At 43.1% G+C, this 22,578-nt stretch overlaps 1 protein-coding gene across 1 annotated transcript in view; it reads right to left on the bottom strand.

Moving 5' to 3' along the window:
• TNIP3 (TNFAIP3 interacting protein 3) overlaps positions 1-22,578 on the bottom strand; it is an 89,654-nt gene that overhangs the window by 10,918 nt on the left and 56,158 nt on the right. Inside the window, 4 exon segments of the mRNA XM_061464543.1 lie at positions 3,320-3,519; positions 7,946-8,074; positions 11,602-11,802; positions 13,222-13,308. Coding sequence (XP_061320527.1) covers positions 3,320-3,519; positions 7,946-8,074; positions 11,602-11,802; positions 13,222-13,308 — 617 coding nt within the window.

Here is a 22,578-nt window from a genome sequence, read left to right as displayed (position 1 = left end):
TATAAATCCCCCTTACATAAGCTGTCCTAGTGCAAACCTATTCTTCCATGGGATATAGCCTTAGAGGGCAGGGGGGCCCAAGACTTTTGGTTGACATTCAAGGATCATCTGCTCTAAGCTCAGGAGTGTTGCATCCCCACTAGAAGGAAGTGCAGCAGGAGGGCCAGGAGACCTCCTTGGATGGATAAGAAGCTCCTGAGGAAAATTCAAATGAAAAAAGAGGCTTATAAAGAGTGGAAGCAAGGACAGGCAGCCTGGGAAGAGTACAGGGATGTTGTTTGGGAAGTTAGGGACCAGGTTAGGAAAGCTAAAGCCCAGATAGAATTAAACTTGGCTAGGGATATTAAGGATAACAGGAAGGGATTCTACAGGTACATAGCAAATAAAAACCAGAGTAGGGAGTGCGTAGGCCCCCTCAGGAAGCTCTTGGGAGAACTGGGTACACAGGATTTGGAGAAGGCTGAGGTTCTGAATGACTTCTTTGCCTCAGTCTTCACTGGCAAAGGCTCTGACCACACCACCCAAGTCTTGGAAGGCAGACAAAGGGACTGTGAGAATGAAGACCTTGTGCCCACTGTAGGAGAGGATCTGGTTTGAGACCATCTTAAAAATCTGAAAGTGCACAAGTCCATGGGTCCTGATGAAATTCATCTGCGGGTCGTGAAGGAGCTGGCAAATGAAGTTGCTGAGCCACAGGCCATCATGGCAGTCAGGTGAAGATCCCCAACGACTAGAAAAAGGAAATATAACCCCCATTTTCAAGAAGGGAAAAATGGATGACCCAGGGGATTACAGACCAGTCAGTCTCACCTCTGTGCCTGGCAAAATCTTGGAGCAGGTTCAGCAGGTTCTCCTGAAAGGCATGCTAAGGCACATGAAAATCAACAACATGCTTGGTGACAGCTAGCATGGCTTCACTAAGGGGAAATCCTGCCTGATGAATTTGGTGGCCTTCTGTGATGGGGTTACAGAACTGATGGACGGGGGTAGAGCAGTTGATGTCATCTACCTGGACTTGTGCAAAGCATTTGACATTGTCCCACGTGACATCCTTGTCTCTAAATTGGAGAGACATCAATTTGATGGATGGACCACTAGGTGGATAAAGAACTGGCTGGATGGCCGCACACAAAGAGTTGTCATCAATGGCTCAATGTCCAGCTGGAGACCAGTAACAAGTGGTGTCCCTCAGAGATCGGTGTTGGGACTGGTCTTGTTTAACATCTTCATCACTGACATGGACAGTGGGATTGAGTGTGCCCTCAGCAAGTGTGCTGATGATACCAAGCTGTGTGGTTCGGTTGATATGCTGGAGGGAAGGAATGCCATCCAGAGGGACCTGGACACACTTGTGAGGTGGGCTGATGCCAACTTTATGAAGTTTAACCATGACAAGTGTAAGGTCCTACACCTGTGTCAGAGCAATCCCAGGCACAGCTACAGGTTGGACAAAGAAGAGATTCAGAGCAGCCCTGCAGAGAAATACTTGGGGGTGCTGGTCAATGAGAAACTGAATGTGAGCTGGCAGTGTGCACTCACAGCCTAGAAAGCCAACCATATCCCGGGCTGCATCAAAAGGAGCATGACCAGCAGGTCAAAAGAGGTGATCCTGCCCCTTTACTCTGCTCTTGTGAGACCTCACTTGGAGTATTCTGTGCAGTTCTGGTGTCCTCAACATAAAAAGCACATGGAGCTGTTGGAACAAGTCCAGAGAAGGGCCACGAGGATGATCAGGGAACTGAAGCACCTCCTGTATGAAGACAGGCTGAGGAAGTTGGGGCTGTTCAGCCTGGAGAAGAGAAGGTTGCATGGAGACCTCATAGCAGCCTTCCAGTATCTGAAGGGGGCCTATAAGGATGCTGGGGAGGGACTCTTCGTTAGAGACTGTAGTGATAGGATGAGGGGTAACAGGTTAAAACTTAAACAGGGGAGGTTTAGATTGGATATAAGGAGGAAATTCTTTCCTGTTAGGGTGGTGAGGCACTGGAATAGGTTGCCCAGGGAGGTTGTGAATGCTCCATCCCTGGCAGTGTTCAAGACCAGGGTGGACGAGGCCTTGGGTGATATGATATAGCGTGAGGTGTCCCTGCTCCTGGCAGGGGGGTTGGAACTAGATGATCTTAAGGTCCTTTCCAACCCTAACTGTTCTATGATTCTATGATTCTAGGTCTCTTGGATCCCCCGTCTATGTACATGCTTCTCTCCTCAGTATTTCTTCATTTCTTCTCTCCCAATTTCCCCCCTTGCCCACCTCCCTCCCGCTCCCCAGGTTTATGACTTGCTGAAGCTGCAAGGGAACCACTTTGTCACAGTTTTGCTATATATGCTGTTGCCCTGAGAAAGAGGAGGACACCTCCCAAAGAATGAATGCCTTCACCTCTTCTGTTGTAGTCAGGGATAGGCTGATAACAACCAAGGTCTAGCGATGCTCTGTCACATCACTGTTTGTCCCAAGAGTCCCTCCTCTGCACAGTTAGAGCATCCTGCTTCATCTTCTGTAGGAGGAAGTCTGCAGTCACTACAATGATTTATACAACTAGAAAAACACATTCATAAAATGGATACCCCTTGAGAATTCTGAAAAAAAAAAAAATTATTTACTCTATTTTTATTGTGTAGAATGAAATCATTCATTACTGTACAATCAAGTGCAGGATTTTATCCTCCAGCATGTGGCAAGCATTACATTAGAGAGCAAAATCTGGCTCTGCTGTCAAACGTGACAGAAACAAGTATTTTATTCCCATTGAATAAAATTCCCCATTCTCATCACATCCATTTGTGTGTCAATAATGTTAACCCTAACACTGTCCAGGATGACAGACCTAAAATGTAAAATTATCTTTAAAATCTCATGTTTTTAAACAGATTCTTTCATATGGAAACAAAAAGAGTGCACTAAGGACTTGAATTGCTCCAAACAAAGATTAAAAAAAATACTCTTCTCTATAGTGATTGGTATGCAGGCTACAGATGCAAATACTTTGCCTTACACTTTGAAAAACTGCAATGCAAACACTCTAGTTTTACAAGACCAGGATTCTTAGATAATTCACTAAACTTCTGAAAAAAAAAAAGGAACACAATCAGTAACCAATGAAGTTTAGCATTCCCTCTAGATGAAATTCAGCCCCTAACAGAGAGCTGGCAGGAGGTCTCTGAGATTCAGAAGAATCATTCTGCTGCTTTGAATCCTGCAAAAGTCCTTGTTCCGTCTTTTGCAAGGACTTAGTTGCACTTTGTAGACATGTTGTGGCAACAGCATCTTAGACAACACTATGGCTGAACTGGTTCTTCCTTTCAAAAGCTCTATCTAGTGAGTCCACCCGGCACAGTTCTTGGGAGAAAAGGCAAAAATATGCTGTCTGAAATCTGTCTAGGCTTACTTCCAGCCACCCTTACCTGGTGTCTGAGAACTTCAAGTTGGATTCTCATGTCCTCAAGGCTGTTTCTGCCACCCATCTCAGAAGGAGTCCCAGGTACAGGTGTGTCCTGCTTTTTCAACACACCCAGAATGGCCTGAAACGTCAAACAGCAAAATTACTAATCAGACATTCACTACTATATTAAAAAAAAAACAACAAAAACCAAACCCACCAAACCCATTCCTTTTAAATTATTAGAATGCTCTCTAAATAAACACATTAGAGTGAGTCACAAACTTCTGGGTTTTTTCCTTCACTTACAGTTGCTTCAACTATATACATTGAATATAAACAACACAAAATATTTGCATGACTAAGTCCAAATTTCAAAGCACATGGATTACATCTGTGAATTTGAGACAGTTTAAGGGACTGTTCTTTTACTTTTAACTGTAACCATCATTTACCTATGGAAATCATAGCTGCAAATCTCACTCATAAAGACCATCTTTCTGTACAAGTCAGAATTTGGGAAAACAAAGGCAGGTTTCTAAATTCAGCTGAGGCCAAAAAACAAGCAAACAAAAACCCCAAGAAGATTAAAGAAACATTTAAAGATGCCCTGAAATGTAACTACAGTGAAGTCTGACTGAAACATTTTTTTCAGTAAGAGTATAAATTTCTTCAACTGGAACCAAAGGAAACCCAGACTGAGACAAAGTTATGTAGTCTCTACAGCTTGTCACTAGATGGTGTTATGAATACACACATTACATTGGTAATGCACTATTTTTCACTCAAATTCTGCCATTGTTCATTGCAGGTCTCTTTTAATTTCAGCATTATTACATAGAACTCCCTTGGTCTGGAATTGTTTGTAAATTGCTCTTACCCCTCTCTGCCTATAACCACACACTATACACACATACATATTTTTTTTACTCTAGGACAAATACTCACTATTCAGTACTGTTCAATGTCTCTTGCACAAAATGTGGACTCGGCTAACTTCACACATCTTTGAAAGTTCAATTCCTGCTAATGATCCCCAGCTCTCTCTTGTTAGCCACATTGCATTCGTGCCATAAGGGAAGGCGGGAAGATAATTTGGAGTGGGAAGAGGCAGTGGGGACAGTGGCCAAGCAGGAGAACCAGTATTCAAAGTAAACCAAGGATTAGTATTATCCTAAGGCCAACAAAAAAATAATGTATTAAAAAAAAACCAACCCCAAAACATTAGCATTTCCCATGGAGAGCACAGAAAAGGGAGGCCTTTTCTGAGCTACTGTCCCTATGAATTGTGCAAAAGAGAAATTGGTCTAGTAGTGGCCAAGTTTGTATGCCATGTCAATATATGTGTTGAACATAAACATGGGAGGATGAAGATACAGAAAGCTTAATGATTAATTCTCCTTTTGCCCTACTGTTCAATATGTTGTCACTATATTGACTATATTTCTTGCAGCTCATTTTGTAGCGTCATACCATCATATAGATGTATTAGGTATTTGGGAAATTCTTCAGGATTTATTAGTTTCTTTTTTGTTGTTTTTTTTTTTTGGTGGGGGGGATTCTACATCTTAGAATTATGGGAAGAAAAAAAAAAACACAACAAAAAACTCACAGAAAAATCCAGAATATTTGAACTTCTAAAAGTTAACAGTAGCAAAAAATAAGGTGTGGAGTTTTTTAAACCTACATTTGGAAGCAATATTGCAAGACCCTATTTTATCATTTCAAATAAAATACAAAACTGGAGCATGAATAAAGCTGAACTGGTCCCTAAGTTCATAATAAACCCAGAGCAAAGTCTTTAATGACAGGTTGTAAGAAGATTGAGAAATGCTCTGTGTGTGTACGTAAACTTTTGTAATGCTGTTATTAGGTCACTAGCAAATTATTGATGATTATGTCATCGGAGATTTGGTTTCCCATGTATAAAATGGAGACTAAACACTACTAAAGATAATATTCAAAGATGTAATTGGAATATGTTTCTTTCAAAATTCCCATCACTTTGAACTGACAAAAGGTGGGGCTGGTTTAGAATAATTTATGGAAGAAATAAAGATATTATTGTTCCACTGGTTTAAAAAAAAACAAACAACAATGCTGAATAAAATTATGATGAGATACTTGAAATGAAAAGTAAATAAGCTATTTTAAATATTTAACTAAGACTTGAAATTTCAAATTAGGAAATCTAAAGAATGACAATGAACTTCTAAGCACCTTCTAGAACTGGTCCTCTATGCAATTTTTTTTCAGATCATTTGGCTATACCTACTTCACTAAAAGTCAAAGTATAAAAAAGCCCAACCAAACCAACCACTTCCCTAGCCCCTAGAAAATCATACATCAAAGAAGCTGAAAAGAATTGTGTAGAAAAATGCCTGAGGGACAGCTGGATGAATAATTTCAAGAAATAGAAATAAAATGTCTTCAGGGACTGGAAAAAAGATTGAATCCCAATAAAAGCTACCGTTTTTGGTACCTTTCAGATAAAAGTGGTAAGAGAGACAGTCACACTGAACTGTGTGTTGCAAAAGAAATTAAACTATAAAATGCTGATTTTTTTCTCACTATAAAAATGAGCTCAAGAATGAAGGCATTACACAGGAAAGCAAGACTAGAAACAGTATTTCTAATGAGAAGGATAAAAGCAGAGCAGTGTGGCAGTGGCTAATAATAAGGAAGATGTACCAGTGAGAAAGAACTCACAGCACGTTGAGTTAAATTGAGCTTAACTTAATGTGGTGTTAAATAATATTCATTCAGAAGTACTGAGAACTGAAACCTGAAATTGCAAGGCAAGCAGCACAGAGGTTTTCTGATTTTTTCAATATCAGAAATGGAACTGTATGAATGAAAAGTAACTACCTTGGTTTCCAAAGATACAAGAAGGGTAAGTGTTCCATGCACCTAGAAAGCTCTTAATACTCTGGATGACTGGATTAAAGTTTCGTGAAGCCAAAGATAGAAAGGTCAAAGTACCTGAAGTACAAACGTTCACATACTTAGAAACAAGTAGCAGTGTCTTCCATAAACTGAGAGATAAGCAGTTCAAAATGACTGAGGTGAATGACATTCATATTATCAGGCACAGTTGTATTTTAAAAGAACAAAAGAGCTGGGTCAGCTTATCTAAACTGTCCTCCAGTGAAAATTCAATTGCTCTCTGTAGCTATAGGGAAAGAGCAAGTGCCCCTGAGACCAATCGTATTTTTACTAGGGGACAGTTCTGTTTCACAGAAAGGACACATCTGCTTTGCACAAGGAATGAAGGAGATCTGTGTGACACTACTACCACCAGAAAAACAAATGAATATCACCTAGGAAGAAAAATATCAGCCCAACTGAAACAGAAGAAAGCATCAAATGAAAGAAGGGTTACAGTTCCAAAACAGCCTTCCAATACAAGCACAGTAGAAAGAGCTTAAGTATTTTTAAGAAAAAAGTTGATTGATTTCAGAGAATTTATAAGAATTTATATTCACTGAACCTGTGATAGCAGGGGACTAGACTTAAAAGGGTACAGAGGGTCCCTTCCAGTCGTATTTACACCCATGACATGAGATTTGAAGGATGCAAATAAACAGAAAATCAGTAAATTACTCGTGGGAATGTGTGTTACATGAAATTGCTGTTCCATTTCAAAGAATGGTCTATTTACCCATCTGTCTTAGATCCAACCATAAGACAGCAAAATAAAACACTGAAATAAGTTGTTTTACAAACAAGACCTCAAATGAAAGTTATACTGAGGCTTTGAGCAAGTCCTGTCAGTTCATTTCCAAAAGACCTAGAGGTCATATGTTCTGTCTGATGTTTTAATATGGTAACATGACATTTTTGCCTCGACTTTTGTACACCCTCATGTACCACAAAGTTACATAGCAATGGTTACTGCAGTGCATTTCCTCAGGAAGTGTATGTGGTTCACCACGAAATATAAATTATTAGAAAACACCCACTAATCTATGTGATCTTTTGATTTAACAAAGTTACATTTATTACTTTCCTTCAGTTAAAAAAAATAGCAATCCCATTTAGATATTTTATGGCAATCTCCTCAATGAGATATATACACATAATACTTCTGTGTATGTATATAAAAAAGAAGACAGGAGCATGTCTTATGAAGAGAAGCCATTATTCTTAAAAATGGAATATATGTAAAACAACAGATTTTAAACAGTCTGAAATCATTTTTTAATCACAGTGTTTCACTGGATGCATATGAAAGCATCTTTGTGCCATTTCCCTTTTTTTCTAAGGAGGTAGAACATAGAAAGAGCTTAGATATGACACGTAGAGAGGTTTCACAGGAGAAGCCAAGGATTTTTTAACTTTCTTCTTTACAATACAACCCTACTACTTGCCAAGAACAGCATGCACAGGTATTAGCCAAAGTAAGTTCTTGTTTCCCCAGATCCCAAACAGTGATCATGAGCTCACTACCATGAACAGGTTGTTAACTCATGATTGAAAAGATGGGCATCTGGTAGTGTCACTGGTTGACAACTGGGACCCTATATTAAAGGTAAAGTTCCTGGTCAGCAGCTCACCCATATTCATACCTTATTGAGACGACTTACTTCACACTCATAGTGTTCTTTCTTTCTCATTATTGAGGCATTCTTCTGCTTCAGGAGCCTGTTCTCTTCCTTCATTTCATGGAGAGCTTCACTACGGACTTTTGTTTCTTTCTGGAATGCAAAAATACAGAGAGATGCTGCTGAAATGCAGATGGAACCGTTTCTCAAGAGCGATTTTCAGAATATCTGCTGTATGGCAGATATGCTGCATTTTTGTTGTCCCAAACACAGCAGGGAAGGAAGTCAAAGGAATAAGGACCATTAGTAAAGACCATATATGGTAAAGTTTGTTATAATTGTTTTGACCACTCACCTTATGATAAGACAGAGGTAACATACTAGACTAAATCCCTGCTCTCTACAGCCTGCAGTTACACAAAGGCATAAGGAAGCTGGCAGACCAACCGGATCAGTAACAGTTTGCAATGATTATCCCAGACCTGTATTATTCTTATTTACTTACAGTGTTAAGGCCAGGCCTAAGCACTGGTAAAGTCCCACCAGTTCCCACTGTTATACAACACTGAAGATGAAACCAGACCTTAGTATCACATAGTCTGAGGATTTTTCACACTACACAAGAGACTGAGGCAGGTCTCAGTTCACTCAAGGATTACCAAGTTACCAAGGAAGACTTCAAAGTCCACTTTATTTGACCCCATCACAGTTGTTGACCCTTACTAGTGTTTGTGCCTACACTGTTGCCACCCCAGCAAAGTACAGGTGCAGCAGGACTTACACACTAGTCTTTCAAGATGGTATTATAGAAATTTATAGGAGTTACTAGGACAGATCTGGAAGACTTTTGTTCTCTTCTATCACTTTTAGCATGGCTATTTTCATTTTACATTGAAGGGAGCTAAGATCTGAATCAGACCCTGAAGCAAACAGCATTGTATAAACTCTCACAGGGTAATGCATTCCTCACTAGCCCACTTTAGGCAGACTGCCTTAGACAAAAGCTATTCAGACGTACGAAACAGAATGGCCTTTTCTACAAAACAAGAAAGTATTTGAAGTACTCTTCTGCAGCAGCTTTATATGATGGAAAAGAAAAAAAAGCAAACAAAAAGAGATCGAACAATCACATGCACAGGACACCATAGGAATGCTTCTTTTTCTATGTAACAGGCATACCTCTGTGCAGTCAGCTACTAGGCATTTACAGGTTGAGCTCATGAGAAGTTCATGACCATGTGCTAATTTAGTCAGTGAAAAACACACTGCTGCTCGCACATGAGGTACCTTTGGTTTCCTTTGGTCTAAGTTACTTGGAACACTTCATTTTCTCCAAAAACTGGGCAAGATAAGCAGGATATCTCTACTTTAAGAACTCCCCCAAGAGCTAGCTCGAACTGGCATTTGCATGTGCGTTTCAAGATAATAAAGAAAAGCAAAACACTAAAACCCATACAGGCTTTTAGATATGTTCTTCTCTTCAATTTTGCCTTGCTCTTTTCCTAGCTCCTAGCACATATTTTCCTTCTCAGAGGCTGACACTTCCAGGTGCATGGCCTCTTTTATAACTGAAGATTTCCAGTTTGTTCAGGTTTTTGCACCATCTGAATTCTTACATCCTATTGCTTCTTAGCTGACACTGAATCTTAGGTGTTACGGCACTTAGACTTTCCAGTGATAAGGTTGGTCTGATTCCTCTCTATGGGTAGTATTTCATGCTCGGGAGGGGGGGGGGGGGGGGGGGGAGGAATAAATTAAACCTCCAGAAAAGTCAGTTTTCCTCTGTGGGCCACGAAGGACATGGGGACAGACAAAATTCACATTATCATTCTAAGAGACATACCTCTGGGTGCATTAAAAAAAACAAGATAGCTCTGTAAGCCAGCTTCATGTAATCTGTCTCAGGGTTGTTTGGTGCTGCTGTTTTTCCTAAATGGCTCAGCAGAGCATCCAGAGAACTGCCACTGAGTAAACAGATCTAAAAGGTACTGTCAGGCTGCTCAACTAGATAAGCAAGTAGAGAACAAACATTACTTTGCTCTGGCAATTGCCCTGTACAGCCCATTCCAGCTCTGTGGCTACAGCTCTTTGAAGAAGAAAGGGTTATTACCTCTCAAGAAAATAATAATAATAAAAAAAAATATATATATATACACATATATATGTAAAAAATCAAATGCGGGTATGAAGAATGTTAGTTGCTGCTCATTCAACAATCTCTACTTTTAGCACCTACCTTTGAAAAGGTGTATATCTCCTGCATGACAATCAAAAAGTAAAGAAATTCAGAACAAATAGAAGCAATTACTTGATGAGTATATAATTTATTTAAGAAATTGTTAATCTATGGCTGAAGTTCCATGCAAGTAAATCTGTCCCTGTAAGAGATTTTTGGATTATATTGTCATTTAGTTCATTATGTGGTAAAAAACTTGGGGAAGTACTGCTCCTTTTCATAAAAGCAGTAAAAAACTTAGTAATAAGAACAGGAAGATGTTATCTCTCAGTGAATCCACACTCTGAAAAAATACAGACAGTGATTCAGTAAGTGCAAAACAGCATAGTTTGCTTTAAAACATGTAAACAGTCCAACTGGTTGGAAATCAAGTGCTTAGCTAAGACCATACCATAAGTGATAAGCAAGTAAGATGAATGTCCTGCTTATGAAGATAAAAGCTAAGGGCTTTGCATTTGCTTTCCTATATTAGCTAACTTGCATCTTATCTGAGTTTGGAAGCAACATGATTGCCACTTCTTTTCGGGTTTGTTTCATATTATCAAGTGAATAAAGAAGCATGACTTCAGCTGTCAGAGTACCATACAGAAGCCTTTACAAAAGGTTATACGTGTGTGATACCACGAAGGAGAATGAGATTAAGAAACACCACTCTTTGGTGCTTGTAAAACAGTGCATAACATTTTGCATATATGTTGGGCACATATATACCAATCACTCAGGTTGGTGGTTTTACTGTGGTGGGAAATTCAGCTTAGGGATCTAATTTATACATGAATTCTTACACAAAAGCCAATGCCAAAGGAGTCCTGAGAGAGTTGCCCAACCACTCAGGGTGAGGTGAATGCTGTTCTAGAGCAGCAGATCAGCCAAGGCACTTTTAGCTCTAATAACGGCATTAACTACCTCAGTAATATTTACAGGGAGCTGAGATAACTAGCACATGTATAAAAATGTACATTGTAATACCAAAATGTGGTTGTCTGGAGCTGAATTCATTCCTTCAAATATTTATTCCCAAGCGCTTGCTGTAACATCTGTAATGATGCTCCTATTCCGTTTGAAATCACTGTAGTGTTTTCATTCACAAAGATATTCACCCCAAACTGAGCAGCTAGGAAGGAAGTCTCTGGAGTATTCATAAAAATGTGCTCTTTATTCCTCCTCCCCCCACCCTGCCCACAGCTGTCCTCTCCGCCAGTTTCTATGTAAATGACTCTATACATAGTTCGTTGATCAGACAGAAGATCAGTCACCGCCTTGGGTACAGTACTGAAGAACACACAATACCACAATCTCATCATTACAGCTGTGCGACAACCCACGTCTTGTCACTCACGAGAAAGAGGAAAGTCAAGACAGATTCCAACCTCACGAGAAAGAGGAAAGTCAAGACAGATTCCAACACTCTGCACAAATGGGGTGACAGACTGCACCCTCCTACCATTTCCTGCAGTGACTGCTCTCTGCCCAGGGCTTGCAGTCTCTCATCTTCTGGATGCTGTTGGTGCCTCTTTTCCTCCAGTTCAGTGACTTTCTTCTCTGACACATCCAGTCTTGATTTCATTTCAACTAGCTGAAAAGCAAGTAACAGACTATGGCAAGCCAACAAAGGATCCCGAAAGGTACAGCACCTTGAAGTTGCCTTCAAATGCTTTCAGCTCTCAGCAGATGAGCATAAAGGAGTGGATCTGGTTGCATGTAAAGTCTCCCACCACTGACTTACCCCTTCCCACCTCCAAGCTTCACTGCTGTGACTGCAGTGGAAACTCTTACTGATCCTGGGCAAACTCTCTATTAGTGTTAACTCAGTTGGGTCTCTCACTGTTTGGTTGCCAAAGGACAGTTACCATGGGTCTGTCCCTCTGAATGAATTTTCCATTTTGATGTTTCTATTTTCCCTTTTGCAGTTTGGATTCCCTCTGCAGTGGTGCACATCCAAATGATCTAGCCAGAGGCATACACAGTCCTGTATTAAAGAAGGAAGAGCCATTTAAATTCCTCTTCTCTTTGGGAAAAAAAAAAAAAATCCAATAAATGATCCAGATCTCCTTAAAGCTTACTGGAAAATATTAAGAGAGAAAATTTTCCTGATAAGCACATGAGGTCATTCTGCAAACTTCCTTTTCATAGAAAGAAACAGGAGATGGGAAGAGTCAGTCAATGATTTGGTATTCCAAAAAGTTGATTTTTTGAATACTGGGCAAAATTGTAAGTGGCCAGGTTCACCACGCACCTGCAAAAAAAAGTGAAGATAGATACCACACAACCAAGAAGTAAAAAAAAAAAAAAAATAGTCTCTCTGCCTATAGGAGCCAGCATTCATGAAAGATTTATCTGAGCGCTCCCTCATTACAGGGAGCCCCAGTGAACTTCCAGGCTTCATAATCCAACTACAAGTGATGGGACAAGAACCAACAGATCTGTGGTGATGTGGATCAATGATTAAAAAAATCGTGGAAGTCATGAAGATTTCTGCTTTCATGTCCTCCCTAGTCCTGACTATTTTAGGGAAGCCCTACTTTTCTGGCTGCTTTGTCCTACTGAAGATTGTGCACATTAGCTTCACTTTTATGTGATGAAGCCTTTTTAATTTGTGAGCTAAAAGACAAAATATATATGATACCTTCCGCCCTAAGATATTTACTATAGCTATGGCTGGTTGATATTTAAGCACAGAATTAACTATATCCAGCTGGCATACATAACAGCTTTATGTACACTTGGTGCAAAATGGCCCAGATACGGGGCACAGAAGTTGTTAGGTCACTAAAATGAATCACTTTCTAGCCTTTGCATAACAACAGATTAGAGTGACCAGGTAGATACCTTTTGGGGGTAGAAGGGAACTGCTAGGGAAGGTTTTCTTCCTGAGAATGCTATATACAAAAATATTTCTAACACTTCCTTCTACTATTAAACAACATAAAGCATTCAGACAAATCGACTGGAACAAAACCTGAGCCCATAATTGTCAGTTTAGAAAGCGACATGTATGATATCTGTTCAAGCTGTTCCTATTAATCAGGTGGCATTTCAGAGAACAATCAAAACAGTCACTTACTTCTAGTGGGTTTGCTGGGACTTCCATGTCACTCACACCTGCCCATCCGCATCCAAGACGGCCTTGAGCATTTGCTTCACTATGGATCTTTGGAAGAAAAGCAATGAAACAAGATATTTTATGTTCGCTAAATGAGCAGGAAAATTTCATTAAGACCCTGGAGATCCACGAGTGCTGCCTGTGGAAGCAGCCGAGGTTCAGAAATAAGTGGGGGAATTTTGATTTTAACATTTTCCTCCTTCCAGGCTGGGGCTTCCCAGAAGGGTTGAACCATGACAACTGCCTATGACTAATATGCCAGGCAAGGCAGTACTCTGCTTACTGTGCATGTAAACCACAATCGACTGACCAGTTCACCCTGAAAGGAGAGAGGAAGTCGCATGTATAAGGGAAGGAAGGGTATGTTTTTTCTGTAAATATGTAAATAAGAAGACAGGGTTTTCTTTCCCTGTTTCCAGCTGTCAAAAAAAAAAAAAAAAAGCTGGAAAACCATAATTAGAAAATCTATTTACTTTCCCTGAAGAAAAGCTGCACTAAGATGAAGAATGACAGGCAGAATTATTCTTCTCCTAAAGACATCGTGTTTACTGTTCTAGTACTTATCTTATCTAAGCATGGCTCTAGCTTCAAGCTCTTCAAGTCTTTGCTTGAGTACTCAAGGTACCCAACACTTCAAACTTGAGTCTTACTTTCCCATTTGGGAAAAGAGGTTAACCTTAAGCTAATAGGAAAGATTAACAAAGAAGATATGTCCATAGACCGCACTTACAAATAACAAAATAGAAAAGTGCCAACTACTGTCATCTTCACTCTTGGAATTGTGCATAATGACAGATTTGAGAAGGAAGTGTGGAAAAAAAAAAAAAATCCTTATCGTGGAAAGCTCCCTGGGTCTGAAGCTTTTTCAGTGGGGGCAGAGGTTGCTTATTTCCTTCACAAGGAATGGAAGCTAGCCTTTGAAATTTGAAATAAAATAATATAAATTGGTGGGAGTTCTTTTAATTTCCCCAAAAAAAGGATTTAGATAAAGTAAAGTAATCCTGTGAAATGCTGGGATTCAACAGCAGCATTCCAGTTCATAATGTGTGACGAAGCAGCTCCTCATTTGCAAGATTCAGAACCCCCTCTGGAAGAAAACTATTACTTTACGGTATATGCATATGAAATATATCCTCCCTCACCTGATGGGGTATTTTAGTTTTTTCCTGGTTTATGGAGCAGCTGAAAAACTCGCAGTGTACAAAAAGAGAAATTAAAAAACAGCTGATCGGAGCTAGCCTAGCTAGAGCCACAGCCGGCACGCTTCAGCGACGCGAGGGTCAACGGAGATTAGGAAAATCAGAGGGGATAGCGCAGAGACATCGCGATTCCCGACATCTCCCGATCCCCGAAGCCCCAGCAGCCCTTGCGAGAGAGAGGCTGACGTGGCGGGGGGCGTTCCCACGGTGACGGCGACCACTCCCCTGCTGCTTGCCTTGAAAAAGCCTTTGAGAGGGCAGCGACCGGTCGCTGCCCACCGGGCACAGGGAGGAACAAGCAGGTCGTGTAGCTGGTGTCCCAGACTGCGCACCAATATGGTTGCCTCCAGAAAGAGAGCTTGCAGTAAGGTGACTACAGCAACTCAGACAGAGACCCCGTCCCAGACCGTGGCTGTTCAGGTCTCTGGGTGCAGGGAGTGCCAGAGCCTGCTGCTGCCGGGGGAGGGAGGACAGCATTCCACCTGCGTGAGGTGTGAGCAGGTAGAAGATCTGCTTAGCCTGGTGGCAAGACTTAAGGAGGAGGTTGAGACGCTGAGGACCATCAGGGAGTGTGAAAGGGAGATCAACTGGTGGAGTAACTCCCTGGCGGGCCAGTCGAAACGGTTCCAGGGAGATACCCCCCAAAAGGGGAAGGACCCCCTGCCCCCTCACACAGAGGGGGATGGCCCGAGGCAGCCCCTGCCCTGTAGCTGTTGCGCAGAGGTAGGGGACCAAAAAGACGACGAGGGTTGGAAGCGAGTTCCAGTTCGACGTCGTGGGAAACCCTCCCCCCTTCCTGCCCTGCTTCCCCAAGTGTCCCTCCGTAATAGGTTCGAGGCCCTGGATCTTGAAGGAGAGGTAGGTGAGAAGGTGGGGCAAGGCCAGCCCACAAGGCCACATAGGAAAAGGGAGTCGACTTTGCACCTCAAGACTGCCTCTGTTAAGAAAGAAAGAAGGGTCATTGTAGTAGGGGATTCCCTTCTGAGAGGAACAGAGGGCCCGATATGCAGAGTTGACCCTCATCATAGGGAAGTGTGTAGTCTGCCTGGAGCCCGGATCAGGGATATCACCAGGGCGCTCCCCAACCTGGTGCACCCGACAGACTATTACCCGCTGCTGGTCTTCCAGACAGGTGGGGAGGAAGCTGCTTCCCGCAGTCTGAGGGGGATGAAGAAAGACTACAGGGCCTTGGGGCGGATGGTGAAAGAGTCTGGGGCTCAAGTGATCTTCTCCTCTCTCCTTCCATCTTCCACTGATGTGGGAAGGAATGGGAAGATTCAGTTCATGAACAATTGGCTTCGAGACTGGTGCTACAGGCAGGGCTTTGGATTCTTTGATAACGGCTGGTTTTATAGGGCACCAGTCTGGACAATGACAAGTGAGAAAGGTTTGTCTCACAGAGGGAAAAGGATGCTGGGGCACGAATTAGCAGGGCTCATTTGGAGAGCTTTAAACTAGATTCGAAGGGGGATGGGCTTGTAGCTGGGCTTGCCCCAGTGGGGCAGCGCTCCAGAATTAATGAAGACTGGGAGGCCCCCTACAATCCTAGGGTGAAATCGGTGTGCTCAGCTCGCTCCCTGAAATGCCTGTACACCAATGCGCGCAGCATGGGAAATAAGCAGGAGGAGTTGGAAACCTGTGTTAAGTCAGGAGATTATGATCTGGTGGCAATTACAGAGACGTGGTGGGACAGCTCACATGACTGGAATATAGTCATGGAAGGCTATGTCCTTTTCAGGAAAGACAGGCCAGCCAGGCGGGGTGGTGGGGTTGCTCTTTATGTGCGGGAGGAACTACAGTGCACCGAGTTCTGTCCAGGGACAGATGATGAGCGAGTTGAGAGTCTGTGGGTGAGAATTAAGGGGCAGGCTGGCAGGGGGGATACTGTTGTAGGTGTCTGTTACAGACCACCAGATCAGGGTGAGGAAGTTGACGAGGCCTTCTACAGGCAGCTGAGAGCAGCCTCACAGTCACAGGCCGTGGTCGTCGTGGGGGATTTTAACTTCCCTGATGTTTGCTGGAAGGACCACTCGGCAACCCAGCCACAGTCCAGGAGGTTCCTCCAGTGTATGGATGATAACTTCCTCCTGCAAATGGTGGATGAGCCGACCAGGAGAGGAGCGCTGCTGGATCTCATCCTCACTAGCAAGGAGGATCTGGTCGAAGCAGTAAGGGTTGAGGGCTGCCTTGGTTGCAGCGACCACGAGATGGTGGAGTTCAGGATCTTGTGTGGCAGGACTAGTAGAATACCAAGTAGAATTGCAACCCTGGACTTTAGCAGGGCAAACTTTGGCCTTTTCAAGCAATTGCTAGGGGAAATCCCATGGGCAGGGCTGCTTGAAGGTAAAGGGGCCCAAGATAGTTGGTTGACATTCAAGGACTGCTTTTTCCGTGCTCAAGATCGGAGCATCCCGACACGTAGGAAGTCAAGGAAGAGGGCCAAGAGACCTGCGTGGCTAAATAGGGAATTGCTGGGTATGCTCAAGTGGAAGAGGAGAGTTTACAGGTCATGGAAGGAGGGGCTGGCCACTTGGGAGGAATATAAGGCTGCTGCTAGAGGATGTAGGAAGGCAGCTAGGAGGACTAAGGCATCCTTAGAATTAAACCTGGTGAGAAGGGTCAAGGACAGCCAAAAGAGCTTTTTCAAATACATGGTAGACAAAACTAACACCAGAGGCAATGTAGGCCCACTGATGAACGAGATGGGTGCCCTGGTGACAGAAGATAAAGAGATGGCAGAGTTACTGAATGCCTTCTTTGTCTCTGTCTACTCTGCTGCGGGCAGTCCTGAAGAGCCCTGTACCCCTGAGACCTTAGATGAAGTCAGGTCGACGGAGCGGTTTGCCTTAGTCGATGAGGAATGGGTTAGAGACCAGTTGAGCAATCTGGACATCCATAAATCCATGGGTCCAGATGGGATGCACCCGCGGGTGCTGAGGGAACTGGCGGAAGTCATTGCTAGACCACTCTCCATCATCTTTACCAAGTCTTGGGAAACGGGAGAGGTGCCTGAGGACTGGAGGAAAGCAAATGTCACTCCAGTCTTCAAAAAGGGCAAGAAGGAGGACCCGGCTAACTACAGACCGGTCAGCCTCACCTCCATCCCTGGGAAAGTGATGGAACACCTTATCCTTGGTACCATCTTAAGGCATATCAAGGATAAGAAGGTTATGAGGGGCAGTCAACATGGCTTCACCAGGGGGAAATCATGTTTGACCAATCTCTTAGCCTTTTATGAGGAAATAACACGGTGGATGGATGATGGCAGAGCGGTGGATGTGGTCTACCTTGACCTCAGCAAAGCATTTGACACAGTCTCCCACAGCATCCTCACGGCTAAAATGAGGAAGTGTGGACTGGATGATCAGGTAGTGAGGTGGACTGCGAACTGGCTGAAGGAGAGAAGCCAGAGAGTTGTAGTCTATGGGGCTGAGTCTAGTTGGAGGCCTGTAACTAGTGGAGTGCCTCAAGGGTCAGTACTGGGACCGGTATTATTTAATATATTCATCAATGATTTAGATGAGGGAATTGAGTGTACTATCAGCAAGTTTGCTGATGACACTAAGCTGGGAGGAGTGGCTGATACGCCAGAAGGCTGTGCTGCCATCCAGCGAGACCTGGATAGGCTGGAGAGTTGGGCAGGGAGTAACTTGATGAAATATAACAAGGGAAAGTGTAGAGTCCTGCATCTGGGCAGGAACAACCCCAGGTTCCAGTATAGGTTGGGGAACGACCTGTTAGAGAGCAGTGTAGGGGAGAGGGACCTGGGGGTCCTAGTGGACAACAGGATGACCATGAGCCAACACTGTGCCCTTGTGGCTAAGAAGGCCAATGGCATCCTGGGGTGTATTAGAAGGGCGGTGGTTAGTAGGTCGAGAGAGGTCCTCCTTCCCCTCTACTCTGCCCTGGTGAGACCGCATCTGGAGTATTGTGTCCAGTTCTGGGCCCCTCAGTTCAAGAAGGACAGGGAGCTGCTGGAGAGAGTCCAGCGCAGGGCAACAAAGATGATTAAGGGAGTGGAACATCTCCCTTATGAGGAAAGACTGAGGGAGCTGGGTCTCTATAGTTTGGAGAAGAGGAGACTGAGGGGTGACCTTATCAGTGTCTATAAATATATAAAGGGGGAGTGTCACAAGGACGGAGCCAGGCTCTACTCAGTGGCAAACAATGATAGGACAAGGGGTAATGGGTACAAACTGGAACACAAGAGGTTCCACTTAAACTTGAGAAGAAACTTCTTCTCGGTGAGGGTGACGGAACACTGGAACAGGCTGCCCAGGGAGGTTGTGGAGTCTCCTTCCCTGGAGACATTCAAAACCCGCCTGGACGCATTCCTGTGTAACATTATCTAGGTGTTCCTGCTCCGGCAGGGGGATTGGACTAGATGATCTTTCGAGGTCCCTTCCAATCTCTAACATACTGTGATACTGTGTGTGATACTGTGAAATGATACATTATGGTCTGGCCTGCTAAGGTAAACCAGCCCTAGTTTCTGATTTCCTCTTAACAGCATATTGTGATAAGCTGAGTGAGGTGCTGAGCTATCCCCAAGGCAGGCGCACAAGGGCAAAGCCAGGGCACAGCCCTACCTGCGAATCACAGCTCCCACTTAAAAGACAGTAGTGCTCAAATTACTTTAAAGAGAGCATGAGGCTAAGACCCTGGAGTGAAAACAGTTACCGTTATTTAGTTCAAAATGGTCTCTCGGAAAGCTGAGTGGTTTCCTGGAGAGCTAGGTGGGCATTTAGATACCAACTCCTTTGTTACTGGTATCTTAATGACTGTAATAACAACTATTGAAAGTGAATGACTCTCTCTTATACTGGAGGATTTGAAGGTGCCGCTTATAGTGATTTTGACAAGTTGCAGCACTGCTCCTTTCTGTTCACCCCATGATGCTGTGAGAGAGCTGGGGAGACCTGGGGTGACGTGAATCTATTGGAAGAGGCTAGAACAGCAAAAGCACCTCCACATTTCCCCTTTTCCATGGCAAAATGACCTGCACATTTGTCCATTTTCACTCTTTGTGCGCCTACCACAGTGACTGAGCAGCAACAGACATCATCCTTTCCCACGACAGAGAAATGAATGAGAGTTTTGAGTTGTGTTGCTGTTTGCAGAAATAGCTTGTTTGCGTGCAGTTCGGCACTACCAGTGAATGCAATTTATACTGGCCTCATTAGTTTGCATAACATTACCATCTTGTTTTGAAAGATGTATTTCTCTCTGCTAACAATCAATAAGCTCTGAGCCAGGCATGCCTCTGTGGAAGCTATTTGCTTTGTTACTGTCCTCTTACTCTATGTTTACACATTAAAAATTCTAAACTTTCTTGCACCATTTTAACTGTTACTCTTCACTACAAATGTTTTTTTACAAAATATGATAGAATACAACCAACATGAGGTACTTTTCTTTGTCTACATAGGCAAGCTTAGCATTCATATGGATAACACCAGTGGCCCTTTGCACAGTGCCTGAAGTCAAATGTCTTTTAAGAGACTTCGTAGGAAATACCATCTCCAGGGCAACAATGTGCTGTTCAAGAACAGTACTGTTCAGTGGAAAAAATGTCAATGAGTAAGGAATAGCAGAGAACACTCTTTTGCCATAGACAACTGAAAATCAGATTTTACTGTGGTGAAATCATACCTGTTACCATGCAAAGTCAAGATTTGCTAAATGTGATGTATCGGCTATCACAAGCTGGTCAGCAAGTTTTGTAAATCACATGAACCTTCATTTCCCTGATTATTTCATCTCTTCCTCTTTAAACGAACAAGTCAGTCTGTGTCATGGCATTTACTGTTTACACAGAAAAAATCATGAGAAGCAGACTGCAGGGCAGTCTGTGAGTGGAGAAATACAAACTTTGCAACCTCTTACACTACAGCTGCCTCCAGCTTCTCCAGAAACACATATAAAACCACATTGTAGTCTGCCATGGACAGAGTCGTGTTACTTTCTATAGCCACCTTAAAATACACAGCTATACAGGCCTCTAGCTGGAGTCCATCATACATTTTAGAGCAAGCATAAGTAACTCACATTCTCCTTCACCTATTTTTAATCCTTTACTTCTCCTTCCACTCTCTCCAGATAGACACTTCCTTCACATGTTCCTTCTATCCATCCAAAACGAGGGAACAAAACCTTATAATTCCTGCTGCTGGGCTGTGACATGCAATTGTAGCATCAGCCACCACTGAATATAGAATTATAGAATATAAATGAACTTTTCTTTACATTTTAGCACAGTTTGAGTAAACATGGAAAACAAAGCAGAGAAATGGAGCAGAGATCTCCAGATGAGCAAGTGAAGTTCAGTAGTTTAAGAAACTGAAGTTAATACAACAAGAATGATCACTTTCTGCCTTTAGAGCTGGTCAGATCTGGCTCCTTCTAGAAAAGTGGTTCATAATTTCTCGCCTATATTTATTACAAAAATGCTTCCTTAATGTCCAGTTGAGAGCTTCTGTTCCTTAGCTCCCACTGTTCTCTATTACAGTGACTGATCAATCATGATTAAATATATGAAGAAAATATTATAATGAGCAAACCTGCATCTGCAAGTTTGACTAATTGTCTGAAATCTTCTGTAATGTCTATGAATCGTAATATAAATCATTTTAATTTTCTTAATCAACATAAATTCTTAGTAAGACCTTTACCCAACTTTCTCCCACTCTTCACACTCCTCTTTTCTCCCCATTCATACTCACATACTTGGCCTATGAAGTATTTATGATTGCTGCCAGTGCTGCAGGCAGTGGTGACAGAAAAGAACGGACTGCCTTGTCTTACTTCAAAGAGTGGGTGTCGTGGTTTAAACCCAGTCAGGTAACTTGTTCACTCACTCCCAGTGAGTGGTGCCGAGCTGACAACAATCAAGGTCCGTGTTCGTCTCCCCCCCCTCCCTGCACCGGGGCTCTCCCCTTCCCCGCTCCCGGAGGAACGGGGAGGAGGATCGAGAGAGTGCAACTCCTACGGGTTGAGACAAGAACAGTCCAGCAACAAATCACCACCGCTACTATCAGCTAAAAACAATGATAAGGGAAAATAACAAGGGAAGAGAATACGATACCACCGGCCAAGAAAACGAGTTCCACCCGGAAGCCCCTGTCCTTCCGGGTAACTCCCAGTTACCCCCCACCCCGGGCATGACGTGCTGTGGTATGGAATACCTCCCCGGCTAGCCCGGGTCAGGCGCCCCGTCTCTGCTTCCTCACAGCTTCCCCTCTTCCCTGGCAGAGCATGAGCCTCACAGAGTCCTTGGTCAGGGTAAACATCACTTAGCAACAACCGACAACATCGGCTTCACCAACGCTGTTCTCAAAACTAGAAGTCAAAACACAGCACTGCACCAGTTAACATAAAGGAAAAAAAACATGACTGCTACTGCTGAACCCAGGACATTATCCACCCCTTATTCCATACCATTCACGTCGTGCTCAGATCCCACATTTTCAATACACCATCGCTCTCCCACATATATACATCCATATACATACAGACCAAGAGGAAAAAAATCATTTTCTTAGTGCATGGACCAATCCCTATAATGCTGCCGAGTCCATCCGGTCCATGATGTTCCAAGTTCATTCTCTGTTGGGATGATGGCTGGAGGGAAGTCAGGGCCAGTCGCTGGTGACCTGGAGACATCTAGTTGATGGGCTATAAAAGCATTACACAGCAGGCAACAGCATACAATTGAGTTCACTGGCTGTTTTCCCCTAAAATCAAATCCCCTTGAGGTATACATCGGACTTCCCCATCTTCCCGCATTACCCACCAAGTATATCCAGGTCCCTGAGCAAAAGCAATCCCACGAGTGGGTTTGCCTTTACCTGAAGCAGGAATAACCCAGACTGTCTTCCCCAGCAAATTCTTCATATGCACCACGGGAACTTTGTCCCCCTCTACAATATGTAAAAGTTCTGACTGGGCTGGGCCAGCCCTGTTGGCAGATCCTCTGGTGTTGACCAACCAGGTGGCCTTTGGTAAATGTGTATCCCAATGCTTGAAAGTTCCCCCACCCATCGCTCTCAGTGTAGTTTTTAACAGCCCATTGTACCGTTCGATTTTCCCAGAGGCTGGTGCATGGTAGGGGATGTGATAT

The sequence above is a fragment of the Pezoporus flaviventris genome, unplaced genomic scaffold (assembly GCF_033815535.1).
Source record: "Pezoporus flaviventris isolate CSIRO_AGI_PZ_B2104156 unplaced genomic scaffold, CSIRO_AGI_Pfla_v1 ptg000002l, whole genome shotgun sequence".
Taxonomy (NCBI): Eukaryota; Metazoa; Chordata; class Aves; order Psittaciformes; family Psittacidae; genus Pezoporus; species Pezoporus flaviventris.
Note: the sequence above shows the minus strand (reverse complement) of the source record. Positions and strands in the feature narration are given on the sequence as shown.